The sequence below is a fragment of the Chinchilla lanigera genome, unplaced genomic scaffold (genome assembly GCF_000276665.1).
Source record: "Chinchilla lanigera isolate Chin_1 unplaced genomic scaffold, ChiLan1.0 scaffold00041, whole genome shotgun sequence".
NCBI classification, from domain to species: Eukaryota; Metazoa; Chordata; class Mammalia; order Rodentia; family Chinchillidae; genus Chinchilla; species Chinchilla lanigera.
The window spans coordinates 6,227,369-6,245,819 of NW_004955442.1; the positions used below are offsets into that span (position 1 = coordinate 6,227,369).

At 43.9% G+C, this 18,451-nt stretch overlaps 1 protein-coding gene across 2 annotated transcripts in view; it reads right to left on the reverse strand.

Annotated features, from left to right (window-relative positions):
- Snx29 (sorting nexin 29) overlaps positions 1-18,451 on the reverse strand; it is a 525,079-nt gene that overhangs the window by 145,007 nt on the left and 361,621 nt on the right. For both annotated transcript variants that reach the window (XM_013517836.1, XM_005391150.2), the window contains exons 17-18: positions 17,442-17,497; positions 12,626-12,707 (exon numbers count right to left, since the gene is read on the reverse strand). In XM_013517836.1, coding sequence (XP_013373290.1) covers positions 12,626-12,707; positions 17,442-17,497 — 138 coding nt within the window. The remainder of the gene's footprint in view (positions 1-12,625; positions 12,708-17,441; positions 17,498-18,451) is intronic.

Below are 18,451 nucleotides of genomic sequence, written 5' to 3' on the forward strand. Positions count from 1 at the left end.
ATATATATAAGAATTGCTGGGATAACTGTACTGCTGATGTCTGATGGTAAACTGAAAGGAATAGTTAATGTTTAAATTTTTTTATATTTTGACCAATTTTGCATGCTTATATCTGGTAATCTGAGCCACTGACTTGAAGACAACAATATGCAATGGAACAACCATTGGTGAATTCCCACCATCTTGTCTAGTGAAACTTCGTATTGTCTCTAATGCTTTATTTAAGAATTTTTTTTTATTCTTTAATCGTTTGAACAATCTTCCATTCTTATATCTGGTAATCTGAGCAATGTAGTTGAAGATAATAATATGTAATATAACAACCACTGTTAATTCCTATCATTTTATTTTGAGACCCTGTATTACTTTTAATGTGCTAGCTTTGTTTTCTTTATGTCTGTGATGTTGGTATGTTACTATTGTTCTTTTTCTTTTTTTTGTTTTACTACTCTCTTTAAAATTAAAACAAAACACAACAAAACAAAAAACTACAGCAGCATCAGTGAGTCCACACAGAGTAGTGGTTTTCCACCAAAGCAATTCTGTCTCCTGGGGGAATTTCAAATGCTTGGAGACACCCTGGGTTGACAGAATTAGGGAGAAGATGTGGTGACCAACATGCACAGGAGACCCACTAAACAAAAAATTAACTGGTTCTGAATTTCAACTGTGCTGTAGGTGAGCCACCATGGCACAGAAATATGGAAGTGTTATCATATGGCTCCCCCCAGCCCAAAGGCATGATTGAATGTGTGCTGCTTTGACCAGTATGACTCCATCTCCCCTTTTGCTGTAAGAATACCCCATTCTCCCACTAGGCTGCAGCTTTGGGAGATGTGTGCCCTGGAAACATCACATCCACCCAGATACAGCGATGAATGGATTAAGGAAAGGCCCAGATTAGTGAGTCAGTGAGACTCAATCCCATGATGCTGTTGGCAGTGGGAGAAAGCAGAGGCCTTTCTCACTGAGGGCAACTGAGCCAAGGGTGTTAGCCTAGAGCTGCCCACCAACATCTGCTCCTGCAGCCAGCTCTGAACACAGCCAATGTAAAGACAGCTATGAAGATGCAAGACTGAGCCCTGATGACATTTAGTCCCTGAAATTCATGCTATGCCCTTGGTCCTTTCCGAGAGGTAAGCCCATGAGTGTCAATGTGATGCGTTTCCTTCCCTTACCACCACAAGAGTGCCAGTGCAGATCAGGAGTCAGTGTCTTGGTACAAAGACCTGAGTGGCAGTTCATCTCCTATCCTGTTCCCATGTGAGCAGCCTAGCCCTGGATCAGGGCAGGGTCACATTCCAGGAGTAGGAAGGTAAGTAGATAGCTGTACCCAGAGGACCCTGTTGTCAATGTGTCCAGGAGTGCTCAGAGTCTACTGTGACCACCAGCACTCACACCAAGCTGCAGCTCACCCCCATAAACCAGCCCCAGAGGACAAGCACAATGATGGCTGCAATGCTCACCAAAAGGCAGAGCTGCACGACCGTGCACAGCAGGGATTGTGGGTCAGGTCAGTACTTGTTTTAGGGGAGGTTCTGTGGATTGAGGATATTAAGTAGCGTCTCTATCCCCATGCTCTGGATACCAGTAGGACTCTTTCCCTTACCCTCCTGCCCCCCAGCCAGGGGAGGGAACGCCAGACAGGTTTAGGTGGGTATGTGATTACTCTCCTAGAGAAGGGAACATCTGAGCTGACCAGCACAGGGGGCCAAGTCTCAGGACTGCAACTGCTATTAAGCACTTGGAGAAAAGCCCCAAACATAGAGGCAAGAAACGGTACAAATGATCATGCTCTGAAACTCTAAGACCACAACCAGACAAAACAGCCTCTCTCCTTCTTACCTAGTCTACTCTCCAAACAACTTTCTGACAACAAATCCTTGTGGTCCGTATAAACCCTACATTTGATTTGTGGTGGCTTGAGATCTATTTTCTTTCTTGATCAGCCTGATTTAGGGTACACGGGCATGTGATTTTACAGTAATTGATGATAAGTGATATTTAAAGTTATTAATGTCAAGTTAAAAATATCATTGACCAATTAACACCGATTTTGAATCTGTAATAGAACCATAATTGGTCATTAAAAAGTTGCAGGTGATTATTAATAGTAGTGACTAGGTAACCATGCAGGGAGGGATACGCTAGCTTAAACCTGCTCCCACAGGGAGGGGTACTTGGAACTCTAACAATTGCATGTAGCTCAGGCTTTAGGAAGAAAATGTACCCCACATACTTTACCTCATTTCTTCTTCTTCCCCTTCCCAAGAACTCAGAGAAGGAATTCTACAGGCAAATAGGAACAAGCAAGGGTACCAAGAAGCCACACAGTTAGGGAAGGGAGGGAGGGCAGTGCACCTGCTAGAAGCCTGCAGAAGAACAGCCTGGTGGGGAGTTGTGGATTTCCTCTCTGTGCCAAGGACCGAAGATGGGCAAACAGAAGGAAGGAAGGAAGAAGGGTGGGAAGCCAAGGTGAGGGGAGGAGGGGAATACAGAGAGATAAGACAGTGTGAGAGAGAGGAAAGCAGAAGAGGAGGAAATAACGGGTAAGAGAAAAGAGGCAGAAAAAAGAAAAGAAGGAAATGGAAAAGGAGGAGGTTGAGACTAAAATAGAAGGAAAGGGGAGGAAAGAGGGGAGGGACAGGTAAGGAAGAGCAGGGCAGAAAGGGGAGGAGGGAGCGGAGAAGTGAGCAGCTCCCAGCTCTGATCTCTTGGCCCATCTCTGGCTTCTTTCTATGTCTTCACAGCCAGATACCTGAATATAGGTCTCTGGTGAAGTAACTTGAGGCACCAGGGTCCCCTCAGACCGACCCCATGCAGCAGTATGACACAAAGCCTGGGTTAAATTAAACATGGGAAGATGCAAAATTTTCACACATGGTAAAATAGAGATGGAGTGCTGTGTCGAATGGGAAATGCCCATGACTGTGGGAAATGGGACAGGGACACTAAGAAAGGCTCTGCTCAAGGTGGCCATGGCCTGTCAACTCCAGGAGGGAGGGAAGAGGGCCCATTCCCCTCAATTCTACTGTCTCACTAAGCATGCACCTGGCAGGTAGTGAGGGCTTGACAGATGTTTGCTGAATGAATAAGTAACTGGGCTGTGACCCCCCAGCTCCTGGGTTTTAGGTACTTCTGCGCCTAATGAATTTGAGGGGAGTATTAAGAAAAGCGGGAATGCCCAGGCTTTTTAAGCAAGAAGAAGCCTTAGTGGGCTTCCTGGAAGAATCTGTGAGAACACACCTTCTCTATTCTGGTTGTCTGATCGTCCCACAGGGTCCTGGAGAGGGGCAGCTTTAGTCTTACAGACCAGAGGGCATGTCAATCAGAGCTCTGCCTTCCTGCATCTCTTCCCAGCACCATATCAGCTGAGCAGGGTACATCCTGAGCCATTTGCCCAGCAGGCAACATGTTTGAGGACAAGGAAGCAGCCCCAACCTCACTCCTGGAGGAAGCCTCATGCCCACCACCTGTGCTCTTCAGATGAGCTGCACAGGAAAGACCATCGGTCTTTCCTCTGGCCTGAGACCTACTTCTTGATGCAGAAGATTCCATCTACCCCAAACACCTCTATTCACCCAGTCTTGTTTCAGACCTCAATATGTGAAGTCCTACGCCAGGAGGTCAAGCACTTTGTTCTTCCTGCCATGACGTCAGCAAGTGGAGGGTCTGACAGTGCAAACACTGGGCCTTGAACTGCACAGCATGCTGAGATGCAAACACCAACCTTCACACCAGGAGGCTCTCATGGCCGGATTAATTACTCAAGGAATAGTTTCCAAATGTGTACATTTCGTTTGGGCATGGTTGGGAGAGAAGAAACAGCCTGTCCTTGCCACGTAATCACAAGGCCTCATTTAAACACATTACATGGTCCTCTGCAAAAGGAACAGGACATAAGAGTGCCGGAAGTAATTGTCCGCTGTGTTTTGATCACAGCTCCAGGCTGGCCCTGCTGAGAAGGTGGGGATGGCCATCTTGCCTTTTAGGGGTCCTGCCTGCTCTCTGGTCTTCGCGACAGTGTGGGCCCTGTGCAGTGCCTCTGTGCGCAGAAGGGATCCCCAACCAGCACATACTGGCCAGCTGATAGCCCAGAGCTCCCACAGCACACAAGGCAGGCTAGAATGTCTGCCCAAGCTGGGACCCTCACCCCTCACATCTGCTTCAGGTTTTCCAAAAACAATAGCTAGGCAGGAAAATGTTTTTGAAGGGACTTTAGACAGAGAGAAGGAAAGGGCCACCCAGTATGACAGAGGATCCTAGAGAAGAGACTAGTGGAAGAAAACACAGATTTGTGTCATAGCAAGTTATTTTTCTTAGGCTTTGCTTCTCTGTTGGCACACAGGACTACAGGACACGCCGCCACCTTGGGAAGGCCCATTTAAGTTGTGACTCACACATTTCGATAAAAGGAAAATGACTCCAAACGTACCTCCTACTTTTTATGAAGTATTCAGAACACCAGACACTGCCATTCAAGAGCAGTAAGCAAACATGGGGTCTCTGAAAGCCAAGACTGAAAGAAGAATCTTGGGTAGCGATGCCTGGTACCTGGTGCTCCAGCACTTGTGCTGGTTCACATTCTGTTCGCATAATGCAGAGGAAAACAGGAGGGACACAGCTGTCCCTGTGGCACAAAGAGAAACTTTGAACACCTTCCTCAATGCCTCCAAGGGGCCACTGTCCCTTCCTCCTCCTGTTCCTTTGCCTCTTCGTGGAGGAATGGGAAGGGCCGGAGCAGGGAACCCCCAGCAAGGAGATGGGCAGGCTTCTCCAGGTCAAGGGGTGGGAGTGAGCTCCACTCCAGCTGTGGCAAGGAGTGATGACCCTGGGCCCTGGGGACCCCCAAAGACACCTCATCCTGCTGGAATAGACTGCAGCCAAGGGGTGTGGTCTGGACAATACACAGGGTAGGGTGGCTCTAGCTGGAGCTCCAAGCACTCATGCAGTGTACTTCCAGGGACACTTAAAGACAGTGGTTCTGCCTGCCACCCTACAGTCAGTTCTTCCTCAGGTCCTCCTCTCTGCCTCTTCTCAGATGCACCTATCTCCACAGTGTCTCTCCTTCTCTGCTTCCTTCCCCTTGATGTCCTTCTTGCTGTCCTTCTGTCACTTTTCACTCTACCTGTTTACACCTTCTCACATTCAGGCCTCTCAGGGATCACTGCCCCTTGGTCACCATGACTAAGTCAGGTGTCCTGCTGCCCATTCCACTCCATGGTCCACTCCACAGTCTGTGGCCTGCTACCTCCCCTGGCACTGTCATTCTTGAGTGTGACAGTTATCACCACTAAGGTATTCTGTGTACAATTAGGAGACATGGCCATCATGCCAGGAAGAGTGCCTTGGCTGCATCCTTCATTGTTTTTTAATCCCTCCTGAAGACATTTCCCATGCTTGTAATTATGATGAACAGCACACCTTTCCATTAGCACTTGGCTGCTTTATTTACACATGTGCCTTGTTCAGGCCCCACCCTTCCTTCCCCACCCAACCAAGCAGCAACTGTTCAGCAAGTGGCAACTGTTACCACGGAACAGAAAGTACACAAAACAGCAGCTGCCGACCTCCATGATGAGCTGATGTGTTAGGCTCACATCCTAACCTTCCCAGACACCAGCTGGATGCCTGCGCTGGGCAGTTTTCTAGATGACCTTGGCTCATAGCTGGGCATGGAAGGAGTTAGGAAAGGGACAAGGATCGAGTAGCACTGAGATGCCACAGAAAGGCAATGAAGCAAGTCCATACTCAGCTCTTTGTGCCACTGTTGGCGTGGTCTTCTGCAAGTCACTGCTTTGGGTTTCCTCACATAAAAATATATAGAGGGAGTTAAGCCTGGATATCCCAGACACTTCTATTTGGAGACTGTCTATAAAGTCCAAGCCTTTCTGATTTTCAGCTTGCCAAATATGAAATTACAGCACAGAATAAGCCTTTCAAAACACAAGCACACACCCACATGTATGCACAGAGGCAAGCTCTAAGTTTTCCTCAATTCTACACCCCATGATTTTATACCTTTAAGGCCGAAAAAGCCTCCACACTTAATGGACTTCTCACATTCCTGGGGACCCATCAATTAGAAACTCTGGACTTGCAGCTCTCTTTACTGTGAGAATATTACTCTGTCCCCAATACCAGCTGCCCATGGCAGCCCTGACAATGACTGATGGGTCAATAAAACAGTGGGCAGAATCCCATGGCAGATTATGAAAGCAGGCTCATTTCGGTGAAACAAATACTCTTGGCATAGCCTGTAGGGGGTGAGCTCCACAGAAGGGGTAAAGACTGCAGCAAAGCCGGCTCCAGAGGTCACCCAAAGAAAGTCACCCAACCCATGGAGTCACATTGCTTTGCCTGTAACATGGAGACGAGGACTAGCACCTCACTCAGGAGTCACAGAAAGGAGGAAAGAACACTGAAAATCAAGGTGCCTATAGCAGAAGCTGCTGGCTGCCTACAAGTGCCAGCTGTGACCCCGGCAAGGCGTCCTTGGTACCTCTCACAGATGCTTCCCTTGCCTTCCAGATGCCTGAATGGGGTCCTATCTCCTCACCAGAACCCAGATCCCTTGAGAATAATGGCATCTTGTTGTCTGATGCCCTGTCACAGCTGATGTGGGATACTTGATACAGCAGATGCTAAATCAAAGTTTTGAACACACATGCATACCCAAAGACATTCAATAAAATGGAGAAATTCTTTTTATACCTGCTTACAAGTTTTTTTGATTATCATAAAAAAGTAGTTAGCAGCTCCCTAAAGAGAATATTCACAAGAAGCCAAGTGCCACACACTGTGCTCAGCACTTTACACCTCGTCACATACCACATCTATGCTTCAGGGTGGGCAGTGTGCTGCTCCTCCACTGTCTCCCTCTCTTCAGAGCAAAGCTCCTTTCCTTAGTGGAATGTCTGCCTCACTAGACTGTGAGGTCGGTGAGGGTAAGCCCAGAGTCAAGGCTGGCTCACCACTGGCTTTGCAGAGGTTAGCACAGGCCTGGCATATAGCAGGCCCTTACTTATCAGCTTGCAGATGAGAAAAAGAAGCAGAAATACCCTGTGAAAGAAAATAAAAGATTCTTCCTGTTAGGAAAGACAAAAGCAGTAATAGAATAACCACATGTTACACACCAAAAAAAGCCAATGTACCAAGGAGACGCTGGTGTCTCCACTTTTTGTTTTCAACCCCATCAGCTTCTCCCAAGAAATCTTGGCTTTGTGGGATAAAAGTTTCCAAGGAAGAGAGAGGGCAAATAAAGGCAAATGCTCCCATGGTTCCACCTAGCATGCAGTACGTGAGCCAGTACTGGCTGGAAAAACCCAGAGAACAAATGGCTGCCTCAGCCCACAGGTATGACAGGAAGGACCAGGCGTGAATAAGGACCTGCATTTACCTTAGAGCTTGTCCCTTTCCCCAAATCTGGAACTTTACTTGCTGAAGCAGAGGCTTCCTACTAGGACTGCAGTCACAGCTCCCATTTCTGCACCATTTCATCTTTCCCTACTTAAAGAACTCCTGTCTCTCTGCATAGCTACACACTAGGCAAAGCACAAAGACAAGCCATGGGTAAGAGAAGGCTTGGGGCTCAAGGGTGAGCTATCTTAGGAAAGAGCATGAAAGGAAGAGACAGTAAACACAAAGCCTGAAGTCCAAAAACATAACCATCCTCCAAGCCACCTGAAGCTCCATGCCGCCTACTGAACTGCTGTGATCCATTATTAATATGAAAAAAATCATGGATTTTCCCTGCATCACATACATACATAAGCTCAGCTGGACTAAATCTTTAAAATAATTGCTCAGGCTACAGAACTTTGCAGGGCAGGGGCAGTAAAGAATTTATTCTAGAGAAAAAAGGCTTTGTAGAAACAAAGAAAGCTTTACAAAGATGATCTAAGTAGTTCCCCATGCAAATGGAATACTGTCCAGAGCCAGTTATCTGATGTTAAATTTAAAGATGGAAATTACATCTACTACTGTAGATGTAATTACACTAAAGGTATTTTTTTAAGGTTCAGGGCTCAGAAGATAAGTGTGCTGATATATTATTTCATACCAATTTAGTGGATATAACATTTGTGGGGTTTTTTGGGTTTTTTTTTGTTTGTTTGTTTTTCTCCAGTACCGGGAACTGGACTCATGACCTTGCGCTTGCCAGGCAGGCGCTTTTGCCGCTGAGCTAAATCCCCAGCCCCGGATATAACATTTGTTAAAGAAAGTATGTGGGCTGTTTATAAAGTCTAAGATACCAATATAAAACTTCAGTTGGATATTAACATAGAGCTCAAATTTGTTTGGAAGTGTGGTATTTGGAGAATAACATCAAATATTTCCAGAGGTGTAAGCTAGAAATTTATTGATAAACAGAAATTTTAATTATGTTTGTCTGGAAGTGATACAAAATCTTTCTCTCTGTATTGAAAGAGAAACATCAAGAAAACCTGAGCAATATAAAGGACTGAGTTTTGTTTTGTTTTCCATTGTATTTGCTGCTGCTTCTTGGTTTTATCTTTGGCTAGTGCCTGTTAGCACTAGCATTAGCGGCCCAAAAGCCTAGGAAATACTTTCAAACCTACATTGGAAAGATTCTGGATACCAATGCTACTTTTGTACTAAAAACTGGTCAAATGGTGCCACTTCTTACTTTTAGCATGAGTGGAACACACCTTGCCCCCTCTGAGGATATAAGTGCACAAGCATTTCTATATAGCATTTATTCAATCTGGTCAGTAAACAGCATTTCTTACTAATGTCCTTTTTGCTGAATGCAATTCCAGACCTTTCCCACAATCCCAGCAGTTACTGATGCTATGGGCAAATTATCTCAGCCTTGTAGGTATTTATAAAGGAGAATAACCTTCTTGCCATCCCTGCAGGCAAGCTGTCAGGACCATGACACTGCTCAGACAAGGCACCTGAAGGAGCACCCCTGAAAGCCCTCCTACAACCAGCCAGTCACCGTGGGGTTACACCTGCTTTGACAACTTCCCAAGGCAAAACTATTCCAGATTGGTACTCAGAGCTGGATGGTTTGATGGGTAACATGTTTGTGCATAGCACAGGCCCCAGAGCTGTCCTATAGAAAGTTCCAGGTATGGCTGCAGGTTCAGTCTCTGCCATCACAGGGATGCAGATGGCTGCCCATGTAGGCAAGACCTCAACCAGGCTGAACCTTTCCCTTCACACTGAGAGGAACTATACCAGCTGTTTGTAAGATTGTCAAAGAGCTTGGCTCTACCCTCACTCAGTAGCACAGAATTTCTGCAAATTGGTCAGAAATCACTAAGAACAGATGTTACTGAGTGATATGCTTCTCTGTCTTTGTTTCCTCATCCATAAAATGGGAATAATATGAGTTTTTCACCCTACAGAGTTGCTTTCAGAGATGACTGAGCTATTTTATATAACACACATAATCAGTAAGAGGCAGTTGTACCTTACAATCATTTACTATTAATTTTTAGTCACAGTATAGTCACTCCTTTATATCAATGTTCCCCATAGCTCAACATCCTCAACTTTTTGCAGTTTTCACTATTTATTTAGTATTTTTCTTTAGCTTGACTCATTTTCTTTTGCTTTAAATTTATTTTAAAGGGGGTAAATGGGAACATAGAATTGTGTCATAACTAGAAGGCAAATGTAAAAATAAATACAATGAACACAAAGCAATTTAAACTGAAGCCTGTTGCTGGTCAAAGGTGATGATTCTCAGCCTGCCTGAGTTTCTCTCCTAAAAGGCAAAATCAGAGGATGTGAGGCTGAATCCTCACCTCCAGGTAACTGGAGGCAAGGGAAGTGCTCTACCTGCAGGTCTGTCCAGCACAGGACAGACCTGGACAACACTGAACAGACCCACAGCCCCCGTGCCCACTAATGTGGTTCTAAGCAGCACTCACAGAACCTTCTGCGCTGGTGGAGGCGGTGCAGTTCTTACCATCTAACACAGCCACTACCAGTCCACATAGCTATAAAGCACCTGAAATGTGGCTGGTGTGACAAGGAACTGAACCTTCATCTTATTCAATTTTAATTAATTTAAATTTAAATATCTGCATATGGCTAGTGGCTGTGATGCTGGACAGCAGAGTTCTCTTGAGAAAGTTACAAGTCTGGGCTCTTCAAACAAACTTCTGTTCTTTTTGGAGTTATGCCCTTGGCTTCTCTCCAAGACTTTTTTGAAATTGGACAATGATTTTACAGGAAGATGTAAATAAAGACTGTTTATTACAGACATCCTTTATCATTGCTGAAGCTTAAGTTCTATAGGGAGATTTCTTTTAGAGCTCCTTTTGAGCTCTTTTCTTGTCATCAACAATGGAATTATCCAAAAATAATCACATTTCTATTTTCACATTGGCTGCAAGGGAGCCCTTAGGAAGTTTACAAGTCAATGAAAAACACCACACTGCATTGCACGACAAATATGGTTTCCAAATTTGCAAATTTCCAAATGTGCCTTTCAAACTCTTAGCTTACATTTTATGACTGATTTCATTTACCATTCTTTTCCATACATTTCTCTAGATATTATCTCAAATCTTATAGGACTGGATAGCATGCATTTTAAAAAACCTTTTAAAAAATGTCCAATGGCACCAATATTTAAATAAGTCACCTTCTATCCAGTATAACAAAACATTGCAACAAAGCCTTCCTAAAATGCTTCTAAACACAGGACTGAGACTTTGGTCTTGAGGAACCAACAAGAAACACTGTTAGCTAAAAAGAGAAGAACAATGAATGCAAGAGGTTGTGACTTTATACACTCCAGCATGGGGAGCAACTCAGAAGGTCTGTGGTGTGAGCAGAAGTTGCTGCAGGTGATGTGGCCACATTCTGGGTGCACTGGCTGGGAGAGCTTAGGAAGCTCTGAAAGCAGTGAAGGATTAGAAGACAGTGGCTTTAATGCTACTATGGCCACCATGGAAACTGTCTCTCAGGCAACAGCATATTTGCTGTGTCCATCTCACTTCAGAGGTGACTTTTAGAAACTAAAGATTGCCAAATTGCTTCATGAGGTGAAGGAGGAGGTCAATACTGAAAAGTCAAGGAAACCTCTCCAGGGTTACCACATTTTAATTTTGCTCTAAAATAAAGTTGCCAGCTTCCCTCTTTTCATCCATCTTCCAGGCAGCCTCCCAGCTTTCTGATGACCACAAAGCAGAATCTAAAGGGCACTCAGTGAGAGGTCTTTGTTTGGGTTGTTTTGTTTTTTATTTGTTTTGGTTGGCTTGGGATGAACAGAGAAAGGTTATATCTGGCAATCTGGCATATCTAATTCTCTTTTAAAACCACAGTTGAGAGCATCATAAACACTCAGGTTCTACTAACACTTATTAAAGTGCTACTATTCCTGTCTGAATATGTCAAGTAAAATGACTTTTTTACATCAGATTCTACCTCATCTATCTGTAAGATCTTAAGTAAGATTCAGACAGTATGCTTATATCTAAGACGAAACAGTGTGATCATCTGAGAAGGCTAGAAAGAATGAGTGTCTACTATGTGCTACACGTTTCTAATTTCACTGCTGTTGTATAAGATATATATTACAGTTTTAGAAGGTCTATATTATTTCCATTTTACATATGAAGAAACTAGATTTACTTAAGGTTATAAGACTAAAACCACAGCTCCTATTTTCAGGGTCAGTGTCTTTTTTCACCACTCTATTCTCTAGGAAGAATGTCTTTAAGATGAGAAGACTTATACAGTGGGTCACTCCCCACTAAGAAAATTGGCAAGAAAACCTAGGTTTTTCACAGAGTTCATGTGGGTCAAAACTAAACTTAATGAAAACTACTGTGCTTCAAAGGACAGTGGAAGCAGGAAGCAGTTCAGAGTTCATGCTGAAATGAGCAATTCCAGAACAAGAAGAAACATGAGGTTGGCAATCAGAATCCACAGTAAAAAAGAGAAAGATCAGCAGAGAAGTAGGCAGGCCTGAAAAAAGAATCAGAAAATGAGGTAAGAAAAACTGAGGTCCTTGTTGCAAAATCACCTCCAAAGAAGACATAGATCTGGACAGTCAAGTCCCAACTGGGGTGTCCACCTCTACCACAAGAAGAAAAGGAAATACCTGTGGTCTTAAATTATCAAGTATATCTGCTACCCCTTCCTTTGAAAGAGTGGTCTGATTGTCATCTGGGACATTCCCTCTTGTAACTCAGATATATGGTCAGGTGAAGTCAGCACAATTCCAGCACATGAACCAAATAGGCCAGCCACAGAAGTTTATCACTCAACCTCAAGGTTCAGGAATGGGCTCATAAGCCAAGACAGACTCAGGAGGCATGGCTCAAGATGTCACTGAAACCATCTAGCTAGGCTGAGAGACTAGCACGGGTGGGAAACATCCACCAACCTCCAAACATTCCACCAAGGATGTTGAGAAGCAGAAAGGAGAGACAGCAGCAGGCTCCTGACCACAGGGTCAGCATGCTGGAGGTCTGACCTCCCCTAGACTACACACCTTCCTTGAAGAAGGTGGGCCGTTTTGGAAGGCTGCAGCCTCCTACAGAGGTACAGGGTCCCACCAAAAAGGGTAGAGCACATGACTTAACAAATGGATACCTTCCACCTTGCTGCAATGTCTACCTGAAAACCAGGTGCTTACCTGATAAACGTGGAATGCATTTGCTGCTTTGCCACGGAGAAATACTGATGGGATCCAGACGTTGATCAGTGCCCGGTTTGATCTGACCAAAAGAAAACAATCAAAATTGATCATTTTCACTTACAAATAAAACAAAACCAAACAAAACACAGGGCAGGAAAGAATTTTCTCCTCTAAGAAGCATTCTGCATGAGCAATTTATACAACCTGCACCATACTTAATAGTAAGCCAAAGGTAAGTTTAAGTCTCAGCATTCAGCCCCAAGACAATTTTTAAGGGATTCAGTTTGAAATATATATCATTTAAACATGTAGTATGTACTTTGGAATGAGAAGAACTGCCTTTCAGTTTTTGCCCGGTGAGTGACCTTGGCCTATAATGTATGTGAAGCTCAGCTTCCACTTCTGATGACAGCACAGTGATGGGAGCTATGGGAAGCCACGCACAGTAATACCCACAGTTTCTAGAGCACCCCAGGAAGCCACACTGCCTCTTCATTGCACTGGCTTCAGACCCAGACCCCACTTTCAAGGCAACTCCACAACAGAACTCAGGAGACCAATGGTCAGGACTATGAGAGTGACAGCTCTCTGGGGTTTAGGGAGGGAAGAATAATGGGAAATAAGAAGTTGAAAAACCAGGACAACGGCTTTAAATACCCTTCTTTGGACTTTTCCAAAGATAATATGTAGGTGGGTCTAATAAAGTGAGATTTAAATTAAAATACAAGGACTAGAGATGTAGCTCCATGAGAGATCACTTGTCTAGCATATATGAAGCCCTCAGTTTGATTCCCAGCACCAAAAAAATTTACAAACAAAATGTAAAATAATTTACTGAATACCTACAATGCATGACTCAGTGTTTTCACCTATATTAACTCATTTAATTCCTCATATGGGCTATTTAAGGTATATATAATGGGATTATATTGGGTTACTTGGGTTAGGTGACAGTTACTTAGGTTATGTGACAGTTTTGCCTTACAAGGTGATTTAAAATTTAATTTAGAACTCACCAGCTACACACACACACCACCACCACCATCACACCCCACAAACAACACTACTACCACCACCACTATTACTATCACCACCAACAACCACATTTACATCTCCTAGATCTCACTCATGCAGAGCTAAAACTGTGACCACTGCTGAGCCTTTGAGGAGTATCATAACAGCTATCTGAGCAGACTGCACATCCTAGGAAACTTGGGTCTCCATCCAGAGCTGTCCTGGGCTTGGAGCATCATTGTTGATGTTAACAATGGAAGGTTCTATGAATTACTGTTCTCATAACTTATACAGTAAAAAGCATTTTATTTTTATAAGGAAAATAACCTTCCAGATAAAGTTCCCTCCTGAAACTTTCTCCTGAACTCTGGGTTAAGGTGGCAACTTCCTTTAGGGTACAAAATAAGCCCCACTGACCACGTGTCCAGGGCTCAATGCACATGCCGTAATTGTGAGCCACTAAATTTGTTTGTATCTACTGGTAGTGACATTTTACTGTAAAGGTCCCCAAAACAGTACTAGCATCTACAGCAGTGATGGTCAACTTTTTAGCACTTTCAATGATAACAAACAGCCCACTGTGGAACATGTGCAACAGATTTGCCACCACTGGTCTACAGGATTCCCCTCTTACTTCTCTGTCACAGGGGTGGGGGTGGGGTGCAGAAACGTAACACTCTGGTTTTCAGTCCTTTCCTAGATTGGTAAGATCCAGATGAGTACCCAGGGACAGTGTGGTGACATCAGACTTCTATCAGGGCATTTACCATACAGTGTATTAGAAATGACTGCTCCCATGACCATCTGCCCCCCTACATGTTCATTTCTTTGTTCATTCATATGTTTGTTAAATAGGAATCTATTCAGAGCCTACTATGTGCCACCCATAGTTTTAGGGATCAGAGACAGAGGAGTAAGAAAAGGCAGACACAGCTCCTTCCTTTAGGAGCATACAGTATAAGACAGAAGAGAGACAAATCTCCATATAAGCCACTTCACTATGGCCAAAGAAGATGGCTTAGTATGATTTCAGTGTTTAAAAACATACTAAGACATGTTTTGTAGTCTGATATACAGTCTATCCTGGAGAATCATGTGTGCACTTGGGAGGAGTGTGGCTATAATCTGGATCTAGAATGTTCCCCCAAAGTCTGTGTGTTAAAGGCTCATTCCCCAGCATGGCACTATTAGGATGCAAACTTTTAAGAGATGGGGCCTAGTGCGAAGTTTTAGGTCACTGGGGGCATATGCTCAAAGGGGAGCGTGAGACCATGGTCTCTTCCAAGCTGTCTCAGTTTCCCAGAGGCCATGAGGTGGGCTGCTTGCTCTGCTACCATAGGCTGCTCATCATGATTTGCTGCCTCACACAGGCCTAAAAGCAATGGGTCCATCCAACCATGGACTCAAACCCCAAAACTATGAGCCAAAATAAACATTTCTCTCCCTCCCTCAACCTTACTATGTAATCCAGGCTGGCCTCAAACTTGTGATCCTCCTGCCTCAGCCTCCCAAATGTTGGGACTACACGCACACACCACAAATCCTGTATGATTTTCTTTATAAGCAGACTGTTATTTTGTTATAGTGACAAAAAACTGACTAATACAAGTATGTATTTTGCAGTAATGTGTGGAGTATTCTATAAACATGTGTTTTCTCTAACTGGTTTATAGCGTTGTTTCAGCCTTATTTCTTACTGATTTTCTGTCTAGTGCTATTATTAAAAGTTGAGGACTAAAGTCTACAACTATTATTGAATTGTCTATTTCCACCTTCATTTCTTTCAATTATCATATCTTATGTTTTAAGGCTCTGATAAATGCATATATACTTAAAAAGCTGTTACACAGAAATTATTTAATTACCATTGTAAGTATCACCTAGGGATACCAGATCTAAGGAACGTAAATGCCAAGCAGGCATGCTATCAGACCAGGTTTCCCTGGGAAGTGATGCTTGGGTCAGGCTCTGAAGACAGCCAGCCGAATTGAGAGGCACCTGGGGCTGGGAAGAGGGCTTTGGGCAGGGAAACCAACATCTGGGAAGAGTATAACGTCTTGATCAGGATGACCTGAATGTGAATCCCTGCTGAAATCTATCGTCTGTGAGACAAGATCTGCCTTGAAGGCTGTGGTGGGACTGAGAGAATTAGAAAAGGCCCTGGCATGGAGAAAACGCTGGGTGTGTAGGTGAGATGAGCAACAATAATAAGGGATGGCTGGAGTGCAGGGAGGCAAGAGCGGAGATCTGGAGATGGAGCCCAAGATCCATAAGGGCCTTCATTGCAAGATCCATGCTGGACCCTGGTCTCGGTCTTGAGAGAAGGCAATGGTGCCAGTATGTCCCTCTGGCTCTAGCATAGATGAGCAAACCAGTGAAAAGAAGTTCCAGACCTCTGGAGAGAAAGGAGGTGGCCTGGGCCAGGCAAAGGCTGCTATAGGGCAGGGCCTATTCTTCTCTTCCGTCAAGGACCCAGCAAGACCCTTGCCTGTACCAGGTACCTGGGAAATTTAGGTCAATAATGAGTCTCTCCTGGCTCACAAATGACTTGTCTCTGGGATTGCCCTCTACAGCTCCCACCTCATTTCCCAACTTCTCCCGCCAGGGTTCTCCACAGGTTGCCATCCTAACAGCCTCTAAATGCTACAGTCCTAGTGTCCACAGGCCCCTTGGAGGCAAACTCACCTATGATCTGCATCCTTCACCTCTTAGCCACCTCCTCCTCCTCTCACCTAAGAGTCATCCCACCTCCATCCGGGTGGTGGGATGCCTTTGTGGTTTTCACAATTTCACTCACATTGCCACCACAGCCCTGCAAGGTTGGTATCAGGACCATCTTACCCTTTTGAATGAGGAAACTGGGTTCCACAGAAGCTAAGTGGTGTGCCCAGCGTCACACTGGTGAGAGTCCAGTGACTGAGATTCCAAAGCAGGTCAACTTGGCTCTGAAAAAACCTTCTTTCTAATGTCCTGTCCTGTTTTTACTCTCTAGAAGCAGCTGTTCTTGGATGACCCCTTCTCATCAAGAAGTTTGACTTTTTTGGGGTTTGTTTGTTTGATTTTGGGTTTTTTTGGAGACAAGGTCTCACTAGTTGCCCAGGCTGGCCTCAAACTCCTGGGTTGAAGGAATGGGAGGCTGACCCTTTTTTATTCACCTCAAATGAATGAGTGAGGAAGGAGGTTCTCTGCCTGGCCCTTCATCCAGGACTCACCCCACTTCACCACCTACTCCTCCAAAAGCCAAGGCATCCTGAACAGAAACCATCTATAGACCAATAACCTCCTTAGGAGTCATCAGCAGAGGCACCAAGAATAGTCAAAGCTAATCAAACTCAAAGCGATGCACTGACTACTGGTGTATCCATTAACCCTCAGGTTGTGACTTGAAATAGCCACACAAGCTACACAGATAGTGAACTGGGTAAAGTGGGCCAGAGTGAGGTTACAGGGGACAGTGAAGACTGTGGCAAATTGTAGAGCACAGATCTTTGTGAAAGGGCAGCTGCCTCTCAACTGACTATGGCCTTACATGGAAAATTCTGAGTTTAAAATTTTATGCAATACCTTCCAAATTTTAATTGTCAGTCAAAACCAAAAGGCTTTTAAATATCCAAGGGAAATATAAAACAGGTCAGTAGACTCGGGACCCAGGAGAATATCCTCCACTTCTATGATAACAAAATCAACCTTGTACAGACTTCACCGTAAGTTCTGTTTTCTCCTGGGGACTTCTGGGACACAGGCCAATAGCAGAGTCCTACTTCCAAAAGACCCCTCAAACCATATGTCGTGGACTTACATTTCAAAATCCGACAAACTCTGGTCTTCGGATGTTTGACTCAAATCTCCAGGCACCTACAATCAGGAGAGGGGAGGAAGACAGAAAGTGCAAAATGGTTACCATGGTTTGCGAAATCAGGGAGGATTTCTACCTCTCAATGATCCCTTAACATTTCCGGTTCAGAATGAGGTGAAAAAACAGTTACTGATTTTGTCTTGAAACCCTGTATCACTTTAAATGTTCATGCTTTGGTTCATTTATGTTTGTGAAGCTGATATGCTGCTATTGTTCTTTTGTTTTTCTCATTTACTACTCTCCCTAAAATGAAATTTTTTTTCTTTTTTTATTTCATTTTAAAAATAAAAGGAGGAAAACATTAACAAACAACATTTTACAAAATAGCAAAAGAATAGTACAGACAATACAGAGCTACAAACAAAGTGGTAGGGAATTAACAATGCTTGTTGTATTACATATTGATATCTTCAAAGTGGTTTCTCATGAAAACAGATACAGACATGCAATATTGAACAATCAAGGACTCATTGACAGTTTCTTTCAGCAAAGAAATAGAAGACAGTAGAACAACTATGTTAACTATCCTGTATATACGTACATACAAAATTTCTCCTTCTTTCCCTTCTCTTTTCCCACATCCCAGTTGCCCTTTATCCTTGAGTGTTTTCCTGTCATTTTACAATGTCTGGTAAATGGTCACAACTAGAGACTATTCTCATAAGTGAAATAAATCAGACCTGCATGTGCAAGCACCGCATTGTCTCACTAGTGTAAAACCTGAAAGAGTTAATTTAAACTAGGAGGTATGATAAAATAAAATTTTTTTAAAAAGCAGTTACTGGAAAACAATGAGAGATTTCGTGGAGGGATGGTTAGCTACAGTGCTGCAGAAATACAAATATGCTACTATGAGTGACTCAATTATCTTTACAGAAAAGGACTGTTAATCCTATTGAGATAATCACAGGCATATAAAAGGATGTAATTTTGAATTCTGTGAAGGACTAATT